This window comes from Genypterus blacodes, unplaced genomic scaffold, assembly GCF_046128005.1.
Source record: "Genypterus blacodes isolate CSIRO-AG114 ecotype Tasmania unplaced genomic scaffold, CSIRO-AGI_Gbla_v1 ptg000027l_1, whole genome shotgun sequence".
In the NCBI taxonomy this organism is placed as follows: domain Eukaryota; kingdom Metazoa; phylum Chordata; class Actinopteri; order Ophidiiformes; family Ophidiidae; genus Genypterus; species Genypterus blacodes.
In genome coordinates, this window is record NW_027466840.1 from 2,455,853 (window position 1) to 2,470,958 (window position 15,106).

Genomic DNA, 15,106 nt, shown 5'->3' on the forward strand with positions numbered 1-15,106 from the left:
TGTGCAGAATCAAAACCCTAAAGGCCCCACGATGCCCCAAACAATCCCCAAAATGATGGAAGATGCTCACCTGAAGGTTGGAGCTCAGATCTATTGGACATGGACAAAGTCAAGTCCATTAGCAGAGGATTGGTGTGATTTCTAGGAATCACTCAGCAGGTTCTGAGTTTGCTTCCTAATGCTGTGTAATACCGCATGAAGGCAAAGGAGCTTTACCAGGGAACGTAATAAAGGAAAAAGAATGATCCCGTTATCTCAAACATTAGGTTCTAATCCCGTCACATGGAGGCCATTCAGGGGACAAATTACAGGTGCGGTCACGACGTAAGCGATGCTTTTAAAGAGCCGGTCCTCGAATGCGTCACGCGGGCCGCATTCCAGCTGTGGCCTGTGAACCGCGTACACGCATCGGGGCGCCGCTGCTGGAACGTGGACTATGTGAACGCTGATGGATGGGCAGGGAGGTCTCAAGTAATAAGAAATGTGTTACACCTTTAAGTAAGGAGTCAGAAACAGTTAGGAGCCATTTAAGAGCACTTCACAGAATAGAAACCCTTCTTCTTCTTCTTCTTCGATCCCATAAACTAAGAGACATTGAAGTCCTTTGAAGCTCGTCCTGCAGCGGTAGGACCACTGGGCTGGCGGCGTTTGAAGCTGTCCACGTCCGCCGTAATAACAGCGTTCTGAGAAAAGCGTTCTGGTCTTGTCCTCTCAGCTCAAAGGAGCGAGGGGGGGGAGAGAGATGCCCTTTGAGAGCCACACCATAGTGCAGGTATGTGCGGTATGAGGCTACCTGAATTGCTGCCTGACACGCAGGCTTGAATTCAGCTTAATCTCTATTAACACTCCGAGCACAGGAATGTAAATGTTTTTTTCCTCAGGAGAGAGAGAGAAGGAGAGAGAGGGAGAGGGGGGGAGGGGGGGGTCTACCTGAAGACGGAGGTGGGGGTCCAAATCATTTCCTTTCACATTTTCCTGCCTAATGGCTCCTTGAGATCCAAATCATACACTCTCATGCCACACGGGAAAGAGCAAAGAACCTGGGAGCCTCTTGCTGAACTTTGACCCCCACCCCCTCACCCCAGAGCACCCACACAGCATGACCGGGGCCCACCGGCACCCCTCAAAGCCGGCGCGAGCAGCAGATAACGCTCCTAGACATGAATAGTTTACATTCAGCGTGACTGCTGGTGCATTGCTAAGCCACAGTCCTCACCTTACAGACGCTGTGACTCGTATTGATGGACATGTTCACTCGCTCAAAGGTCCCAACAGCAGAGTTGCAAAATCATTGCTGCCGTCGCCAGGGGGGGGTGCAAATGTATTGTTAGACACTCCAAGCAGCTTAAATAGCATCTGTTCAAAGTTTGCACAACAGATCTTGCAGGGAGGGTTCTGGGTGGGAAGTCTTCATCGCGTGGTGTTTCAGCCTTCTTCCTGTGTTTCACATGCAGGCTGAACTTTTGTCATCTTGTCTTTCTAGCTCTGATACTTCCTGCTGACCTTTGATTGGTTCCAAATATAACTGTGAACCAGCTGAGTCACCGGTGAGGAAACAGCAGTTTGTGCCCTTTCACTTCTTCCTCTGGTGTTGGAGTAGCACACACACACACTCCCCATTCATCCCCCATTGCTCTGATTTGATAGAACAGACACATTTAGATGTAAACAAACAAATACAGTGTTCTAGAACTGCAATCTCCTTTGTCTTTCAGCTTCAATTGCCTGTTAAAACTTCAGTTATGCTGCGATTCAGGCACTAAATCAATTTTGCATACAGTAATGTGAATGAAGTTGCTTTCTCTGATTAACCAACATAGATGAACGTGATTGTAAGTTGATGTATTTCCTCAATGCTTTTGAAGTACACTGGGCCCTTCACTCTCAAACTGCACCTCCAAATGTGTGTGTACAGGGGTTTGAAGCTACATGAATATGGGATTGTTTGTTGTTTGGGAATGTGAAATGGGGGCCCACACAGTGTGTACAGTACACGTGTTGGTTTAAGAGTTAAACACACCGGGAGCAGGTAGCTGCTGCTGATGTCCGCGTCTCGCTCATGACTAACCTGGTTGTCTCCCCTTCAGCCGACACCAAACACGGTTGTTTGATCAGTGATATTTGGCCTGGGACTCAAAGCGCTGCTTGTCACATGTGTTCAGAGAGAGGCTCGGAATTTGCCAGATAGCAGCTAGAGAGAGAGAGAGAGAGAGAGAGAGAGAGAGAGAGAGAGAGAGAGAGAGAGAGAGAGAGAGAGAGAGAGAGAGAGAGAGAGAGAGAGAGACGAACCCTTGAGGGGACGCGACGACGGCCCTGCTTGTTTTTGCAGTCACACTCCATCTTTAAGAGGCTCCTAACTCATTTGGGAACATTTGAAAATTGACTGATTTCGTCTCCTGAAGCTGAAACTAAATGACAGAACGCTGGATGTTGTCGTGGCACCTTGTTGTCGATCCCAAACCCTGGCGGCGGCTTGCCTTTTCACTCCAATTGCTTGCCTTTCTCATCTGTCCCTGATTGCCTTTATGGCTCTGTGGAATTTGGCACACTATCTGCGTGTGTGTATGTGTATGTGTCTGCTCATGCTTGTGACTCCGGAGGAAACGAAAGCTCTTGGCCGTGGCGAGGCCGCAGTGGCCCCGGGAATGCCAGGCTCGCTAAGGGTACAGTAACCCGTCTGTCTGTCAGTGTAGATCCCTTTCAGCTGCGGCATCGCATTCCTTCAGGCATGTCACATCCACCGCACACTGTCTGGGGGGCGTCGTGCCACCGCGCAGCACTCAGACGTTTGGATTGTGAGAACAACACACTAAACACTGCTGCCAAACCATCAGTCAGCCGCTGTGTGTCTCCCTTTACTGTCTTCATGACATCATAACCTCCGCTCCTCTCATTAGGGAAGTCTCTAATTACACACTAGTTTTGGCTTCATGCTGTGAGGAAAATATTCATAAATTTGCTTAAACTAGACGAAGAACTTGCGTATCATGTTCCACACAAGCAGATTAAGGCCTCGTGCTTAACAAATCTGGGTTTCCCCGTCATCCAGTGACAAATTGAACCTTAGCTACCTGATATGTCCGCAACAGATTTTCCAGGGATGTTATACCACAGCAGGAATCAGAAGAGAATAATCAAGAAGGTTTTAAAGAGAGACAGAGGCTTTTGGAGGTGAGGGTGCCTGTTGTTTGGGTGAATCTGCTGCAGGCTGGTGGCTGGTGGCTGGCAGGAGGTTGGAACGGATTGATTTGGGGCAGAGAGCGCTAGACATCCCCCGGGATCAGTTTCATAAAGGGAGGATGGGTTGGATAAGTCACCTAATGAGCACCCGTCACCTTCCAGCTCCTCTTCCTCCTCTCGGCTCGCATGGGAACCGGATATGACATCGTCCCATAAGAGCAGGTAGATGATTTTCATATTTAAAAAGTATGCAAACAGCAAAATTCAAGACTTTTCAAGAGATCAAATAGATTTCTTCCTAATCCAAGTGAGATAGTGTCAACTTGGTTCAAGTGAAATGAAGAATAAGACCGACATCTGCGCTACGATGAAGAAAACAACACTTTGCCACTGTGTCATCACGGTGATCCATCACACCAGGTCCTTCACACTCACTCTGTTAACAACAAACAACATTTTGCTGTTTACAGGCTTCCATTTTTAAAGGCGATGATAATGAAGTTTCACCGATCTGTTGCTGGCATAAATTGAATTCTTTATGAGCCGTTTTTGCTGCGCCAGCCTCAGTAAATCCAGTTTTAGTGGGTGATTATTTGCACAGCGTTTGGAATGTTGATGTGTGCTTGAAATTGTGTCAGAGCTTCATAATCCTCATGACTCATCCCTCTGTGTTTCCTGGAAAATGAAAGAAAAATGGAATTGCTGAAGATGGACGGCAGCCACAGGGGGTCAGGCAGGCTCAGACCAGCAGTAGCTCATACTGGTCTACACACACACACACACACACACACATACTGGCTGCCCATAGAGACCACCTGGGCAGAGGTCTCATTGGGTCTTCTGCTCAGTACCCTCCTCTCTGTGTGTGAGAGAGAGACAGCGGGGGGAGGGAGGATGACAGACAGCTTTTGCCAGGCTGTCAGCTGCCACTCGGTTCCCATTACGACTTCTCTCCCGTTCCCTCGCTTTCCCTAAACTCGCGCATGCCTCAGGTACTGTTTTAGACGCCAGCTGAATGTTCGTCTGACGGAGAGACTGCGAGCGAAAAGCCCGGAGAGCAAGCAGAAAGCAAGCGAGGGCCCATTTCCCACGTTGTTCTTGGCTCCTGTCTGCCCCGAAGACTTAAGCGAACACTTCCAAAACAAAGAGATTGTCTGTCTAGGTGCCCAAATACCAAACCCACGCATACATGCACACTTGCACACAGACAGAGACACACTTACTCGCTGGGACATAAAAAATGTTATTGTAATTCCTTCTAAGTGCCTATTTAAGCAGCTGTTTTCTGTAAACACTGGCTGGGACAGGCAGGGTTCGGACATTTGGTTTTAGATCATTTCTCAATTATACCATAATTACGGCGACTCTGTCCGGCCCCTCGGTAACAGCACCCTGAAAATAAAGCTGCGAATTGCTCCCTCTTTGCCAGCACAAACAGCCTGCGCCGCTAATCCCGGCACGGCTCTGTGAAAATGGCTCGCCACCTCTGAGGGGAACGGCCTGTGACGGGGGGATTGTCGAAACAAGCTGGGGCGGAGGGTGAAGGGGGAAGGGGGGATGGGGAGGGTCTGAGTTACAGTGAAGGTGACATAGTTTTCAACATCTCACCCTCAGTCTGACCCAGTGGAAGTATGCGCTCATCGGGCCCTGTGAGCAATTATAACTTTGTCTCACAGGTCAGTGGCGGTCCCGTAAATGTAACGTGAGACCAGTTGTCACGCAGAAAAGTTCCCACCGACTCGGTCTTCTGCAAAATCATTATTGAAAATCATCATCAGCATCAAAGGGGGTCAGGCGCCGTTCACATACGTGACCCTTTCTCATCCTTTTAACCTTGTATAGTTGTTGACTCATTCTCCAACTTGATCTTCTCAGTGGGAAATGTGGACAGTTATGTCTTAATGAGCCAGAGTCGTTATTTGAGGATTACATCCAACAGGTGCACAAAGCCTCGCTCTGGCCCGGCCCAGCGCTGTGGCTATATGTCTGCCATGAGCGCACATTGTCTGCATAGGTCTGTGCTTTATTAAAGACTGAAGTAATGGTTATTTCAAGGGGTTGGTCATCATCTAGAGTGACCTCTCCAGGGTCAGGGTGAGGCGACCAAGATCCATGTTGCCAAATTTGCCTGCAGGTCTTCAGAAGAAAACTGAACTTTGCTCCCACATCTTGAATCACCAGCAAGAACAAATCAAATTCAGTCACTGACACCACAGACAGTCTTGATAATAACAATACTGATCATTTAAGGTCCTTTTCCATTGTATGCAGCCATGAAAGTTCTAAACAGAGGAGACATTTGTAATTTAATGAATGCTTTAACCTGACTCAACACTTGGCCAGATTGAAAAAATATTATGTAATTAGCAGACAGCTGCATGTATGACATCAGCGCTGCAGAGCATTTATCATTGTGCTTTTGTGCTGCAAATGGATCAACATTTTTACTGTGAATATGAAGTGGGGAAATGATTATAACAACCACAGCAAATAAAATAAAATAGAATAAAATAAAATAAAATAAAATAAAATAAAATAAAATAAAATAAAATAAAATAAAATAAAATAAAATAAAATAAATTAAATTAAATTAAATTAAATTACATTACATTACATTACATTACATTAAATTAATGTTATGCAATTCATCAAAAAAGCCTCTCTCTGAGATTTCTTTTCTTTTTTTGATGATATGTTGGGCTCTGTGAGGTCCTTCAGGTGACTCTCAGCTGCCACATGTCCACATGTTTGGCTCTATCTGCTCCACAGTCACATTATAGTTTACTGAATTTATTTCCAGTCTATTAAAACAAGTTTGATGGCCAGTCCAGCTGTGTTGTGGTCCCCTATCACTGCCTGACAGTATATGTATATTTCAGTGAGTATAGCGTTAACCAAAGCATACCACTGCACCAGAGACTTGTCACTTTCTTTCTCTTCTACTCTTGTACGACTTCTCTAGCTCTTTACCTCCTGTTCTAAAAAGCATGAAAGGACAGTCACTCTGCCGCTCTCTCTCTCTCTCTCTCCCTTTCTGCGCTCTCTCTTCACACAGCTCCTCTGACTGTGTGTGATCCGGAGGTGTGACACTTTCCCAGTAGCCCACAGGTATCTGTTACCCAGCCAGGAGCCTTGGCACAGAGCCTGCGGCCCTTCCCGGCTCTCGGAGCACAATAGCGGGATGCCGTGTGAGGATCCCCCCCCCCCGCCCGCCCCTGCCTGCCTGAATCTATAGCCCTGCAGCCACCTGCACACCAGCAGACTGCTATGGGAAACAGGAGGACTGAGCTTCCATGACAGATCTCTCTTTTTATGTCTACTTCTGCTCTCTTGCTGGCTCCCTTTTCTCACAACTGCTTTAATTATCAGCATATGTGTATGAAATTGCTTTTTTAACAGCAGGGATTAAGTAAAGTACTTAAAGATGTAGTTAAAGGTTTAGCCATGGTTGCAGCTATACATTCTGGGCCCCTGAACGCTTACTGCTCAGTATCTTGTATCTGTTTTAATGCAATATCTGGGGCACAAATGTTCACATGCTCCACATTTTCTTCACAAAAGGCATCATGTGACATCTGTGACCTCATAAAATAATTCTACTATAATCATCACCATCTTTCCCCCCAGCAGGAGTTCACAGCTCTGGGTTTAACATATGGGAGAGACCGTAGAACGCAAAAACACAGCGGAGCTCCAACATGCTTATGATGAGCCAGAGATCACATGGCTGCCATCCTGTGGCCAAAAGGTGTAAACATTCATGTCAACTTGAATTATCAGCAAATACTAGACAGTCACTGCTGACCTTTTAAGTCTTCAGTTAAGGTTGAACAAGGTTTTCAGTAAATATTCGAGGGCAAATGTGAAATATTCTACGTGATTTGCTTTGGTAAAAATTTGGTTAGAAGAGGGATTTTCTGCTTAATACTTTGTCAGATGGCCTTTTCATTCAGTTCTCAGTATCATCAGACATAACTTAGCAGTATTTTATATTCTGATAACGATAATGAACTAAAGGTAATCTCTGGTAGCAAAAACAGACTTTTAGAGCATTGTTAGCTGCGGCCTGAGGATCTTTGACTTTATCAGACAGAGAGAAAAAGACAGCGGATTCGTTGGATTTTAGAGACGTCAAGTTAGGACACAGGGCAAAAGAGTAAAAATGGCCCTGATTATGTCACTTTGACATTAGAGTTTGTTTAAGATTGTTTGTACTAGATATGTAATCTGATGTGTGGTCATGTGCCCAGTCTGAATACCCTGCAGTAGTGACAGTCAGTTGTGGTAAATGATTAGTATGACATTAAACTGCATTAAACCCCATAAACACTTCATATACAGTATGCTTGTATGTCATATGTATTACTTTTGTTGAGGAATGTAGTCAAAGTTGAAATGAAAGCTTTAAAACATTATCACATTCTGTTATAAAAACCGCATAAATCATAAATGTATAAAATGTGTACAATGTATTTTTCTATGAAATAGACATAGTGACGGGTTTCATCGTCTGGGTTGAGATGGTGAAATCACGCAGCTTGAATATTAAAGATGATCCCATGATTCTGAATCAGCGGATTGTACTTTGCCTCTCATCTCATCACGAAGGCAGATCAGTGTGATGAAATAATGCAACGTGGACTATAAAATACGATAAAGACAAAGTCCAGGGCAAAGTGGTATAATTCAACGATCATCTGTGTATGAGTCAACAAGAAGGGGATATTTAATACTGTGACATGTCCAAATTCAATTTCAATCAAGTGATCACATTCATACACATCACACCACACAGAGGGTCCAGGATATTATAGATTGTGTTGGCTATTTGGGGACTCACTGTGTGCATTTCTCCTCGCACCCAGTGGAAAAAGTTGTCCAGTTCTTTATTCAATCAAACTGAAATAGAAAAATCCTTTGACACAGACTTTGTTCAGTCAGAATATTGTCAAAATGAATGTCTGTGGTTTATTATGCATCTACACGGCCAACATACGGGCCTATTTCAGTTATAGAGAGGCTGATAAATGAGCCCCAAAGCGTTTGTTTAAGGAACCCCAGTGTGTTAGCCCACATGGGACTTTAACTGGACGCACCTGATGAATCTGAACAAAGCCCACGTGTCTTACAAACCTCTACTACCCAAAGAAAACAAAATTTTAACATATTTTTTTTACTAAAAATAGATTTCTTTACAAAAACAAAGACAGACACATCACACTAAAGGAGAAACCCCATTAAAGTTCTTTCTTCAAATTACAAACAGAGCCACACATCTGGCTCTGATGAGGCACTAGTAAACACAAGCCACAGATGTCTACTACTCTCCAGTCCGTTAAATGAACTTGTTAGAAATAAATTAAATTCAGAGGTGTTGCTCGAGTTAACTGACTTACATTTGATTACGAAACCACATCGTGAGTCTTATAGCTTGAGCATGACATAAGAAACAAATATGCGGCTACATTGGCCTGGATCCTTCTCTCTCTTTGGCCTGGTGAGAAAATGACATGGTTGACAGTGAAATCAACTGAATTGGACATTCGCCTGAACTAAATATGCACAGTTTGGTAGGGAGCAAAAGCCTGGAGGATGATTGAAAACACACAGAGCACTGAACTACAAAAAGACCCAGGAAAATAGATGATGATTTATCACAAGCTGTGCAAGAACTGGCATGTGATTTATTATTTAATGTCATCATAAAATGTAAATGTGAACATTAAAGGGGAATCAAAACAGATCTTTGCTATCCCAGAGTACAAAACGACTCTGGATGAGTTTGCGAGTAGGACAGATTTTATTGTTTATCACTATCATTGACTCAAGAGTAGATTATGTCATTTTGGAAATCAGTTTCCTATCCTTCCCATCCAACCAATCTGTATTTGGTTATCAGTCACTCCCATAAAGCTTTAGGTGATGCGTTAACCAGTGTTCATTTGTATGTCTGCCTTACTTGACTGTCAGTAGGATATCTCAGAAATTACCTCATGGATCTTGAAAGTGGTAGATATGTGGAGTCAATTTCATTCTTAACATTAAAGATGGTGCATTTGTCAGCATTGTGGCCTCTTTCAGACATCAGTCTGAAGGGAGAGGTCAGGCACATGTATCTCAATATGGACTATAAACGGTTTCAGTCCAGTTATTGATCTGAATCTGGCTGATTAACATGTTTCCTCATTTCATTTATGAAGGAGGAGCCCTGTCTATTACGTATTTATTGATATAAAGCCCACATCTATCTTATAATTGCCAGATGTGGGTATAAGTATTAAAGTGAAACATCTGATAGCTTCTGGCTAACATACATTTATGCTGGATTTATGTTGTAGTGCTGCCGAACAGTCCGAAACTATGAAGATAATCTTAATAAAACGTTTAGGTCATTACACGTCACAGACCGCTGTAATGTGGCAAGGGTTAACCCCGTGACTGCTCAGTCACCGGGAATTTCCCGACCTCACTTGAACGCCTCACCTTTGCCCTACAACCATTACCGTCCCCACGCCTAGTGTTGCGCTAATCTCGCGATAACTAAACAATATAAAAGCCACGCAGTCACGCATCACCAAACTATCTGTCGAATCAATCGCTTCTGCCTTGCTACACAAGACACGGAGAGGTGAGTACTATTTAACAACGTCACCTTATACAATACACAAGTAAAATGACTTTTTAAACACAAGTTACGACTGTTGTCCTTTTTAAAAATGTATGAAGTTGTAATAAAGATATTTACTGAAGTAGCAAAAATACTCAGTTTTGCAAATTACCTACGTGCTATACTTGTTTACTTGTTTATCGCAGACAGTTTATGTTGTGTTGTTTTTAGTAAAAGTATTTAATTTATATTCTTCATATTCTTGTTTTAAGGTATTTTCAGTCGACATGGCAGCAGCTGACGTTATTCTAACCCAGGTGAGTTACTTTGAAAGACTTCGCTTCGCCAATTGAACGTATTTTTTTATATGTATATTTATTATCATTGATATTCTGTTCTGTAATATAGAAGGGAAACTTACCATCAACTATAAAACCTCTTTGAATCCAGTACAGGCCAGTGGAGTGTTAAACTGTGACTATTCCTGTTGTGTTTCCTGACAGAATGTGGTTGAGAGGGTGACCAACCTTCCCTTGGTCAGCTCCACCTATGGCTTAGTGTCCAGCGTCTACTCCAACACCAAGGACACACACCCATACATCAGGTGTGTGTGCGAGGCGGCCGAGCAGGGCGTCCGCACCATCACCTCCGTGGCTCTCACCACCGCCTCACCCATCATAGACAAGCTGGAACCCCAGAGTAAGAAGCTCAGGATGCCAAACTGAGTCATAGTAAAAATCATTAAGAACAGGAAGTTCAAGCTGAGCGGTTGAACCTGACTCATCTTGACCTCTCACCCAGTTCTTCTATCTTCCATTTCCGTTACTGGGGTTATATCTTCTCCTTCACTCCCACATCCAGCTTTCCTATCAAATCTAATACATTTCTTATTATTACATTATCTGCAGTTGCCATTGCCAACAACCTGGCCTGTAAAGGTCTGGACAGGATTGAGAAAACCTTGCCGATCCTTCACCAGCCCTCTGAGAAGGTACGACTAACAGCACACACGTTCAAACTCTCACACAATCCGGGGCCAAATTTCACAATATCCTATTTAATTGGTAACTTGGACTGATCTCTGCGGTGGGCTCGGCCGTGAACTGTGTCCTGCCTTGCTCAATTGCTGTCTCCTCTCCCGCTATGAGCTCATCGTTATCTGAACGGGAAAATTTATTTTGTCCGTGTTTTGTGTCCCTGCCCAGATTGTTTCTAATGCCAAGGATGTGGTCAACAGTGCCAAAGATGTTGCAAGCGTCACAGTGTCTGGTGTCAAGGATACGGTCTCAGACACTCTGACCTGTGTGGTGTCGAGGACCCGGGGCGCGATGCAGGACGGGGTAGAGAAGACCATAGATGTTGTCAACGGGAGTGTCAGCACCGTGCTAGAGAGCCGCGTGGTCCAGATGGTGAGCAGCGGAATGGACACGGCCCTCAGCACGTCAGAGAGCCTGGTGGAGCAGTACCTGCCCCTGACCCAGGACCAGCTGGGTGAGTGCTGGAGTCGGCTTTGTTGGACCCCTTAAATCTGTCGACCCTCCTTTTCTAACAGCGCATTAGGCGGAACCAAACATTTAAGAGTGGATTTGCTTTCGCTTCCAGGAAAATCTGAGTTATTGGAACAGAGCTGGTATTTACTAGGACTTGACACAAATTGGCCCTACACACAAAACAGATCTATTGTAAAAGAGTTGTGACAAATAACAGCCTTACTAAAGCACAATAAGTGAGAATTTGGTTGAATGAGCTAAAGAATTGACTCTGAATACAGTCAAACACGACAAAGGTTCAGTAGACGAAGGAACAAGTTGAACTTTGCAGCGGTCACAGGGCGTTTATCCTCTTAATGATTTCATTCATGCTTTGTTTTGCCACAGAGGAGGAGGCCAAACTTGTGAGTGGCTTTGACAAGCAGGACGAGAGCTACTACGTGCGTCTGGGCTCGCTCTCAACCAAGCTGCGGACCAGAGCCTACACCAGGGCTGTGACCAGAGTGAGGGACGGCAAGCATCGCAGCCTGGAATTCATTTCTCAGCTTAACTCCACTGTTGACCTGGTAGGTACTTTAGAATAAGTCTCCACGGCCCTAATCGTGGTCACAAGACACACTTCCTTTGTTCTGAATGTGGAAAAAACCTCTTTTACTGGTCACAGAACGCAGATTAAAGAGTGTTTTCTTTTCTGTGTTTGCTAGATTGAATTTGGGAGGAGAAATATTGACGGGGCGAGCCAGAGAGTGAACGACAAGCTGAATTCCTTGGTGGGGTGGAAGTCCAATATTCCAAGGCAGGAGAATGGTCACGAGGCAGAGGTGAGGAGACAAATATGCAGAGATAATGCAGTCGATGTGGTTAGATGAACACAAACAACACATTTAAGTTCCTTTGCATTGTAGTTTAAACGATCCCCTCTATCAGGTCATCGAGTCTCGCACCTTGGCCCTGGCCCGTTCCCTCACCCAGCAGCTCCAGACCACCTGTCTGGTCTTCGTCTCTGGCCTGCAGGGCCTCCCTAACCACATCCAGCAGGAGGCGCTCTCACTCAGCCACTCTGCCACAGTGCTCTACACCAACTTCAGCCAGGCTTCGTCCTTTAGAGACCTACCAGACAACGCGTTAGCAACCAGCAAGAGACAGCTGGGTCAGATGAAGGACTCCCTGGACCACGTCATGGATTATCTGATCAATAACACGCCGCTCAACTGGCTGGTTGGTCCCTTCTACTCCCGAGACGCCCCTGCGACTCCTGAGCCGGCGACCACCCCGATCTGCACCCCAGACACGTCTTCACACGGCCTCTCCTCCAGGTCACACCAGGAGGAGCAGATGGAAGTAGAGATGGAGTCCCTGACTTCTAAGGAATAAATATGTGATATCAGCTTTGTGTCCAAAAATGAGGCCTTTAAAACCCAAGATCAAATGTTTGTAATCCTGTGTAGTTAAACATTAAAGGTCATATGCCTCTGCTTTTACTGGCTCTCTTTTCCTTCTTAAGAACTTCAACGGTTTTGCCTCTCCTGACTCAAAGAGGCAAACCTGCTTGATGGAGCACACTCACAATGAAGATGTTCAGATCTGAGATCTTTGCCTCAGAGCACAGCAAGGATCAACTCTGTCAAAGTCACACACACTGAACTTCATTTGACAAGCCATTTAAAAGGATCATGTAAATAAGCTTTATTATATTTATAGCATGCATTTAGAGAGGCAACAGTCAGCGATTAACACAACAAAAGACTAAGAATTAAACATCATCCAATCACAGTGGACGTTGTGCGTCTTCACTCATCGGCAGACGCTTTGATTTTTCTTAGACAAATACTCCATCAGCCGCTGAAAGCACAATTCAATGGGCAGAATATCACCAACTGCACACTTTCACATTTCTAAAGCTACAGATACTTATTTGCTGCTCTAATTTCACGTGACTGGATTACCGTGAGTTTCTGAATCTGGCACCAGGCGACATCATCCAGAAGGTCCAAGTTGATGTCGTCCTTGGTCTCTTCAGAGAAGCAGACGGCCTGGAAACACGGACAAACAAAGACGGTTGAACTGAAGGACACAACCCGAGCACGAGGCACAAACATCCTTCCTCTGCTCCTAAACGGCAACAACAATTGTGGATGGGTCATCAACATCACGGACACGAGGTGGCATCAGTCCTTTACCTGACCGTGTGCTGTGGTTATAGTGATGTGTGGAGCGAGGCCGGCTAGTGAACACGACAAATCACCAGTAGAGACAGACCTGAGGATTACAAAGCCATTTCAAAGAATATCCATTTAGCGACGCCAAATGAACCATTGAACCAAGTGACTTCAAAAAAAAAGCTGGTGTATAGCTCAGACACATACCTTAGTTTGGGTTTGGTCACTGGCGTCTGGTCAATAACTTTGGTCAATCTGCTTTGAGTTCTTTCAGTGGCCGCCAAGGAGCCGCTGAAGGGATTACAAGCAGTGTCAACTCCTATATTCAGAATATTGTCTACAACACAATATTACACGTGTTCTCCAGGCTTACCGAAGGTTTCCAGCACTGGCGCTCCCAACTAACTGTCGGCTCTTCTTTTTCCCCTTCCCTCCCTTAAGATGTGATGAAGACCAATGTCAGGGCAGGTCAAACTATTGGGTTACATTTGTACAATATACTGTAGCTCAAACTCCTTTCCAGTTATGTCACTGGATTGATTCGCACATATCCATAACCTACCTTTGAGGTTTTGGCCGCGGTCGTCTGGGGCGGCGTCGGTTTCACTGCAAAAAACGGGAGACATGAACCTGGAATTCCCATTGTAATTGTCACAGTAAACTAGCGTGGTGTCATTTGAGTTTCACCTCTTTTACTTGGTGCTCTCCTGAGGGGCTGCTGCATGTCCAGGACCTCACGCTGCAAAAAGTCCAATTACAGTGTAGTGTCACTAAAGCGCCACTAGATGGTAGTAAGGAGCCAATCAAAATTGAAGCGCAAACTCACTCTCATGGCAATGGACACATCACTTGGAGGCATTTCTTCTTCTACGGGAGGAAATCCACCCAAAGCAATAAGAAAACGAGTTATTTATTCATTAATTAAACGAGTTAAAACTTTTATTTCCGTGTGCTCACCGCTTATTAAATCCCCTATGCGCGTGTTTTGAAGAGAAGGCGGCATCTTCATCACTTCTACTTGGAACACTTTATCCACTGTGGTCAGCATGTTGTCCATTTTGGCCTCTAATTCGTTCATACGCTCTTGTGCTGCGAACACACACAGCTACGTGTCAGGGAAAGAGCGGGGAAACCACGGAAGATTTGAAAAAGTTAAATTTAAGATGTCCAAAATGACCAAACCTTCTTTCTCAAACTGCTGGATGAAGAGGGTCAGTCTGTTTTGTCGCATTTCCCGGATTAGCTGCTTATTCTGGGCGCTTCCTCCTTGTCTCGTCCGCCTTTCCGGCATCTTTTCTCCCTGTTTTTCCTACTTTTCCAGCTGTGTTTGTGTTTCTGTGTCTTCTTGCCTCTGTCTTGTCGCTGTCTTGTCTCGTTGACACTTAGTTTGTACTGACTTCTCCTGCCTCACACAGGTGGACGTTCAATTAATTAGTGAAGGTATCCATACGCGTATTCACCAACTCATCACAAACATAAGGGAACTACATTGTTTGGCGCAAGGATCCTGTTTATTACTGACGGGTGTAGCAGCGTTTGAACATCAATTTCACTACAAGACTTTAATTTAATGATTCTACCAATCGAGTTTTGGGAATTATTTAAACGAGCACACGGAAACTACGTGTTTATTTTATTGTTATAATCTTTTTAATGCATTTATTTACGTT

The 15,106-nt window shown here is 44.7% G+C and overlaps 2 protein-coding genes across 2 annotated transcripts; one reads left to right on the forward strand and one right to left on the reverse strand.

The window, feature by feature from the left end:
- The first annotated feature begins 9,746 nt into the window (after positions 1-9,746).
- plin2 (perilipin 2) lies at positions 9,747-12,758 on the forward strand. The gene is made up of 8 exons (XM_076143899.1): positions 9,747-9,808; positions 10,060-10,104; positions 10,291-10,486; positions 10,696-10,778; positions 10,993-11,278; positions 11,665-11,843; positions 11,982-12,098; positions 12,205-12,758. The coding sequence occupies exons 2-8, from the start codon at positions 10,075-10,077 to the stop codon at positions 12,649-12,651; spliced, it is 1,338 nt and encodes a 445-aa protein (XP_076000014.1). The 5' UTR covers positions 9,747-9,808; positions 10,060-10,074; the 3' UTR covers positions 12,652-12,758.
- Positions 12,759-12,841: 83 nt separating this feature from the next.
- On the reverse strand, positions 12,842-14,863 carry cdca9 (cell division cycle associated 9). Its single transcript, XM_076143900.1, has 10 exons — positions 14,619-14,863; positions 14,394-14,525; positions 14,263-14,303; positions 14,124-14,175; positions 13,999-14,042; positions 13,810-13,871; positions 13,644-13,727; positions 13,458-13,536; positions 13,224-13,310; positions 12,842-13,119 (listed from the first exon to the last, which is right to left on the reverse strand). Exons 1-10 carry the CDS (start codon positions 14,725-14,727, stop codon positions 13,072-13,074), a joined length of 738 nt encoding a protein of 245 aa, XP_076000015.1. The 5' UTR covers positions 14,728-14,863; the 3' UTR covers positions 12,842-13,071.
- Positions 14,864-15,106: the final 243 nt, after the last annotated feature.

What these genes read in the sequence shown, in the direction of transcription:
- plin2 (XM_076143899.1), top strand. Translation starts at nt 10,075, where the DNA reads ATGGCAGCAGCTGACGTTATTCTAACCCAG. An exon ending in TTAACTCCACTGTTGACCTG is followed by an intron (nt 11,844 to 11,981) that starts GTAGGTACTTTA and finishes TGTGTTTGCTAG; the next exon opens with ATTGAATTTGGGAGGAGAAA. An exon ending in AGAATGGTCACGAGGCAGAG is followed by an intron (nt 12,099 to 12,204) that starts GTGAGGAGACAA and finishes CCCCTCTATCAG; the next exon opens with GTCATCGAGTCTCGCACCTT.
- cdca9 (XM_076143900.1), bottom strand. Translation starts at nt 14,727, where the DNA reads ATGCCGGAAAGGCGGACGAGACAAGGAGGAAGCGCCCAGAATAAGCAG. An exon ending in GCCAGTGCTGGAAACCTTCG is followed by an intron (nt 13,728 to 13,809) that starts GTAAGCCTGGAG and finishes TAATCCCTTCAG; the next exon opens with CGGCTCCTTGGCGGCCACTG. An exon ending in TAACCACAGCACACGGTCAG is followed by an intron (nt 13,311 to 13,457) that starts GTAAAGGACTGA and finishes CCGTGTTTCCAG; the next exon opens with GCCGTCTGCTTCTCTGAAGA.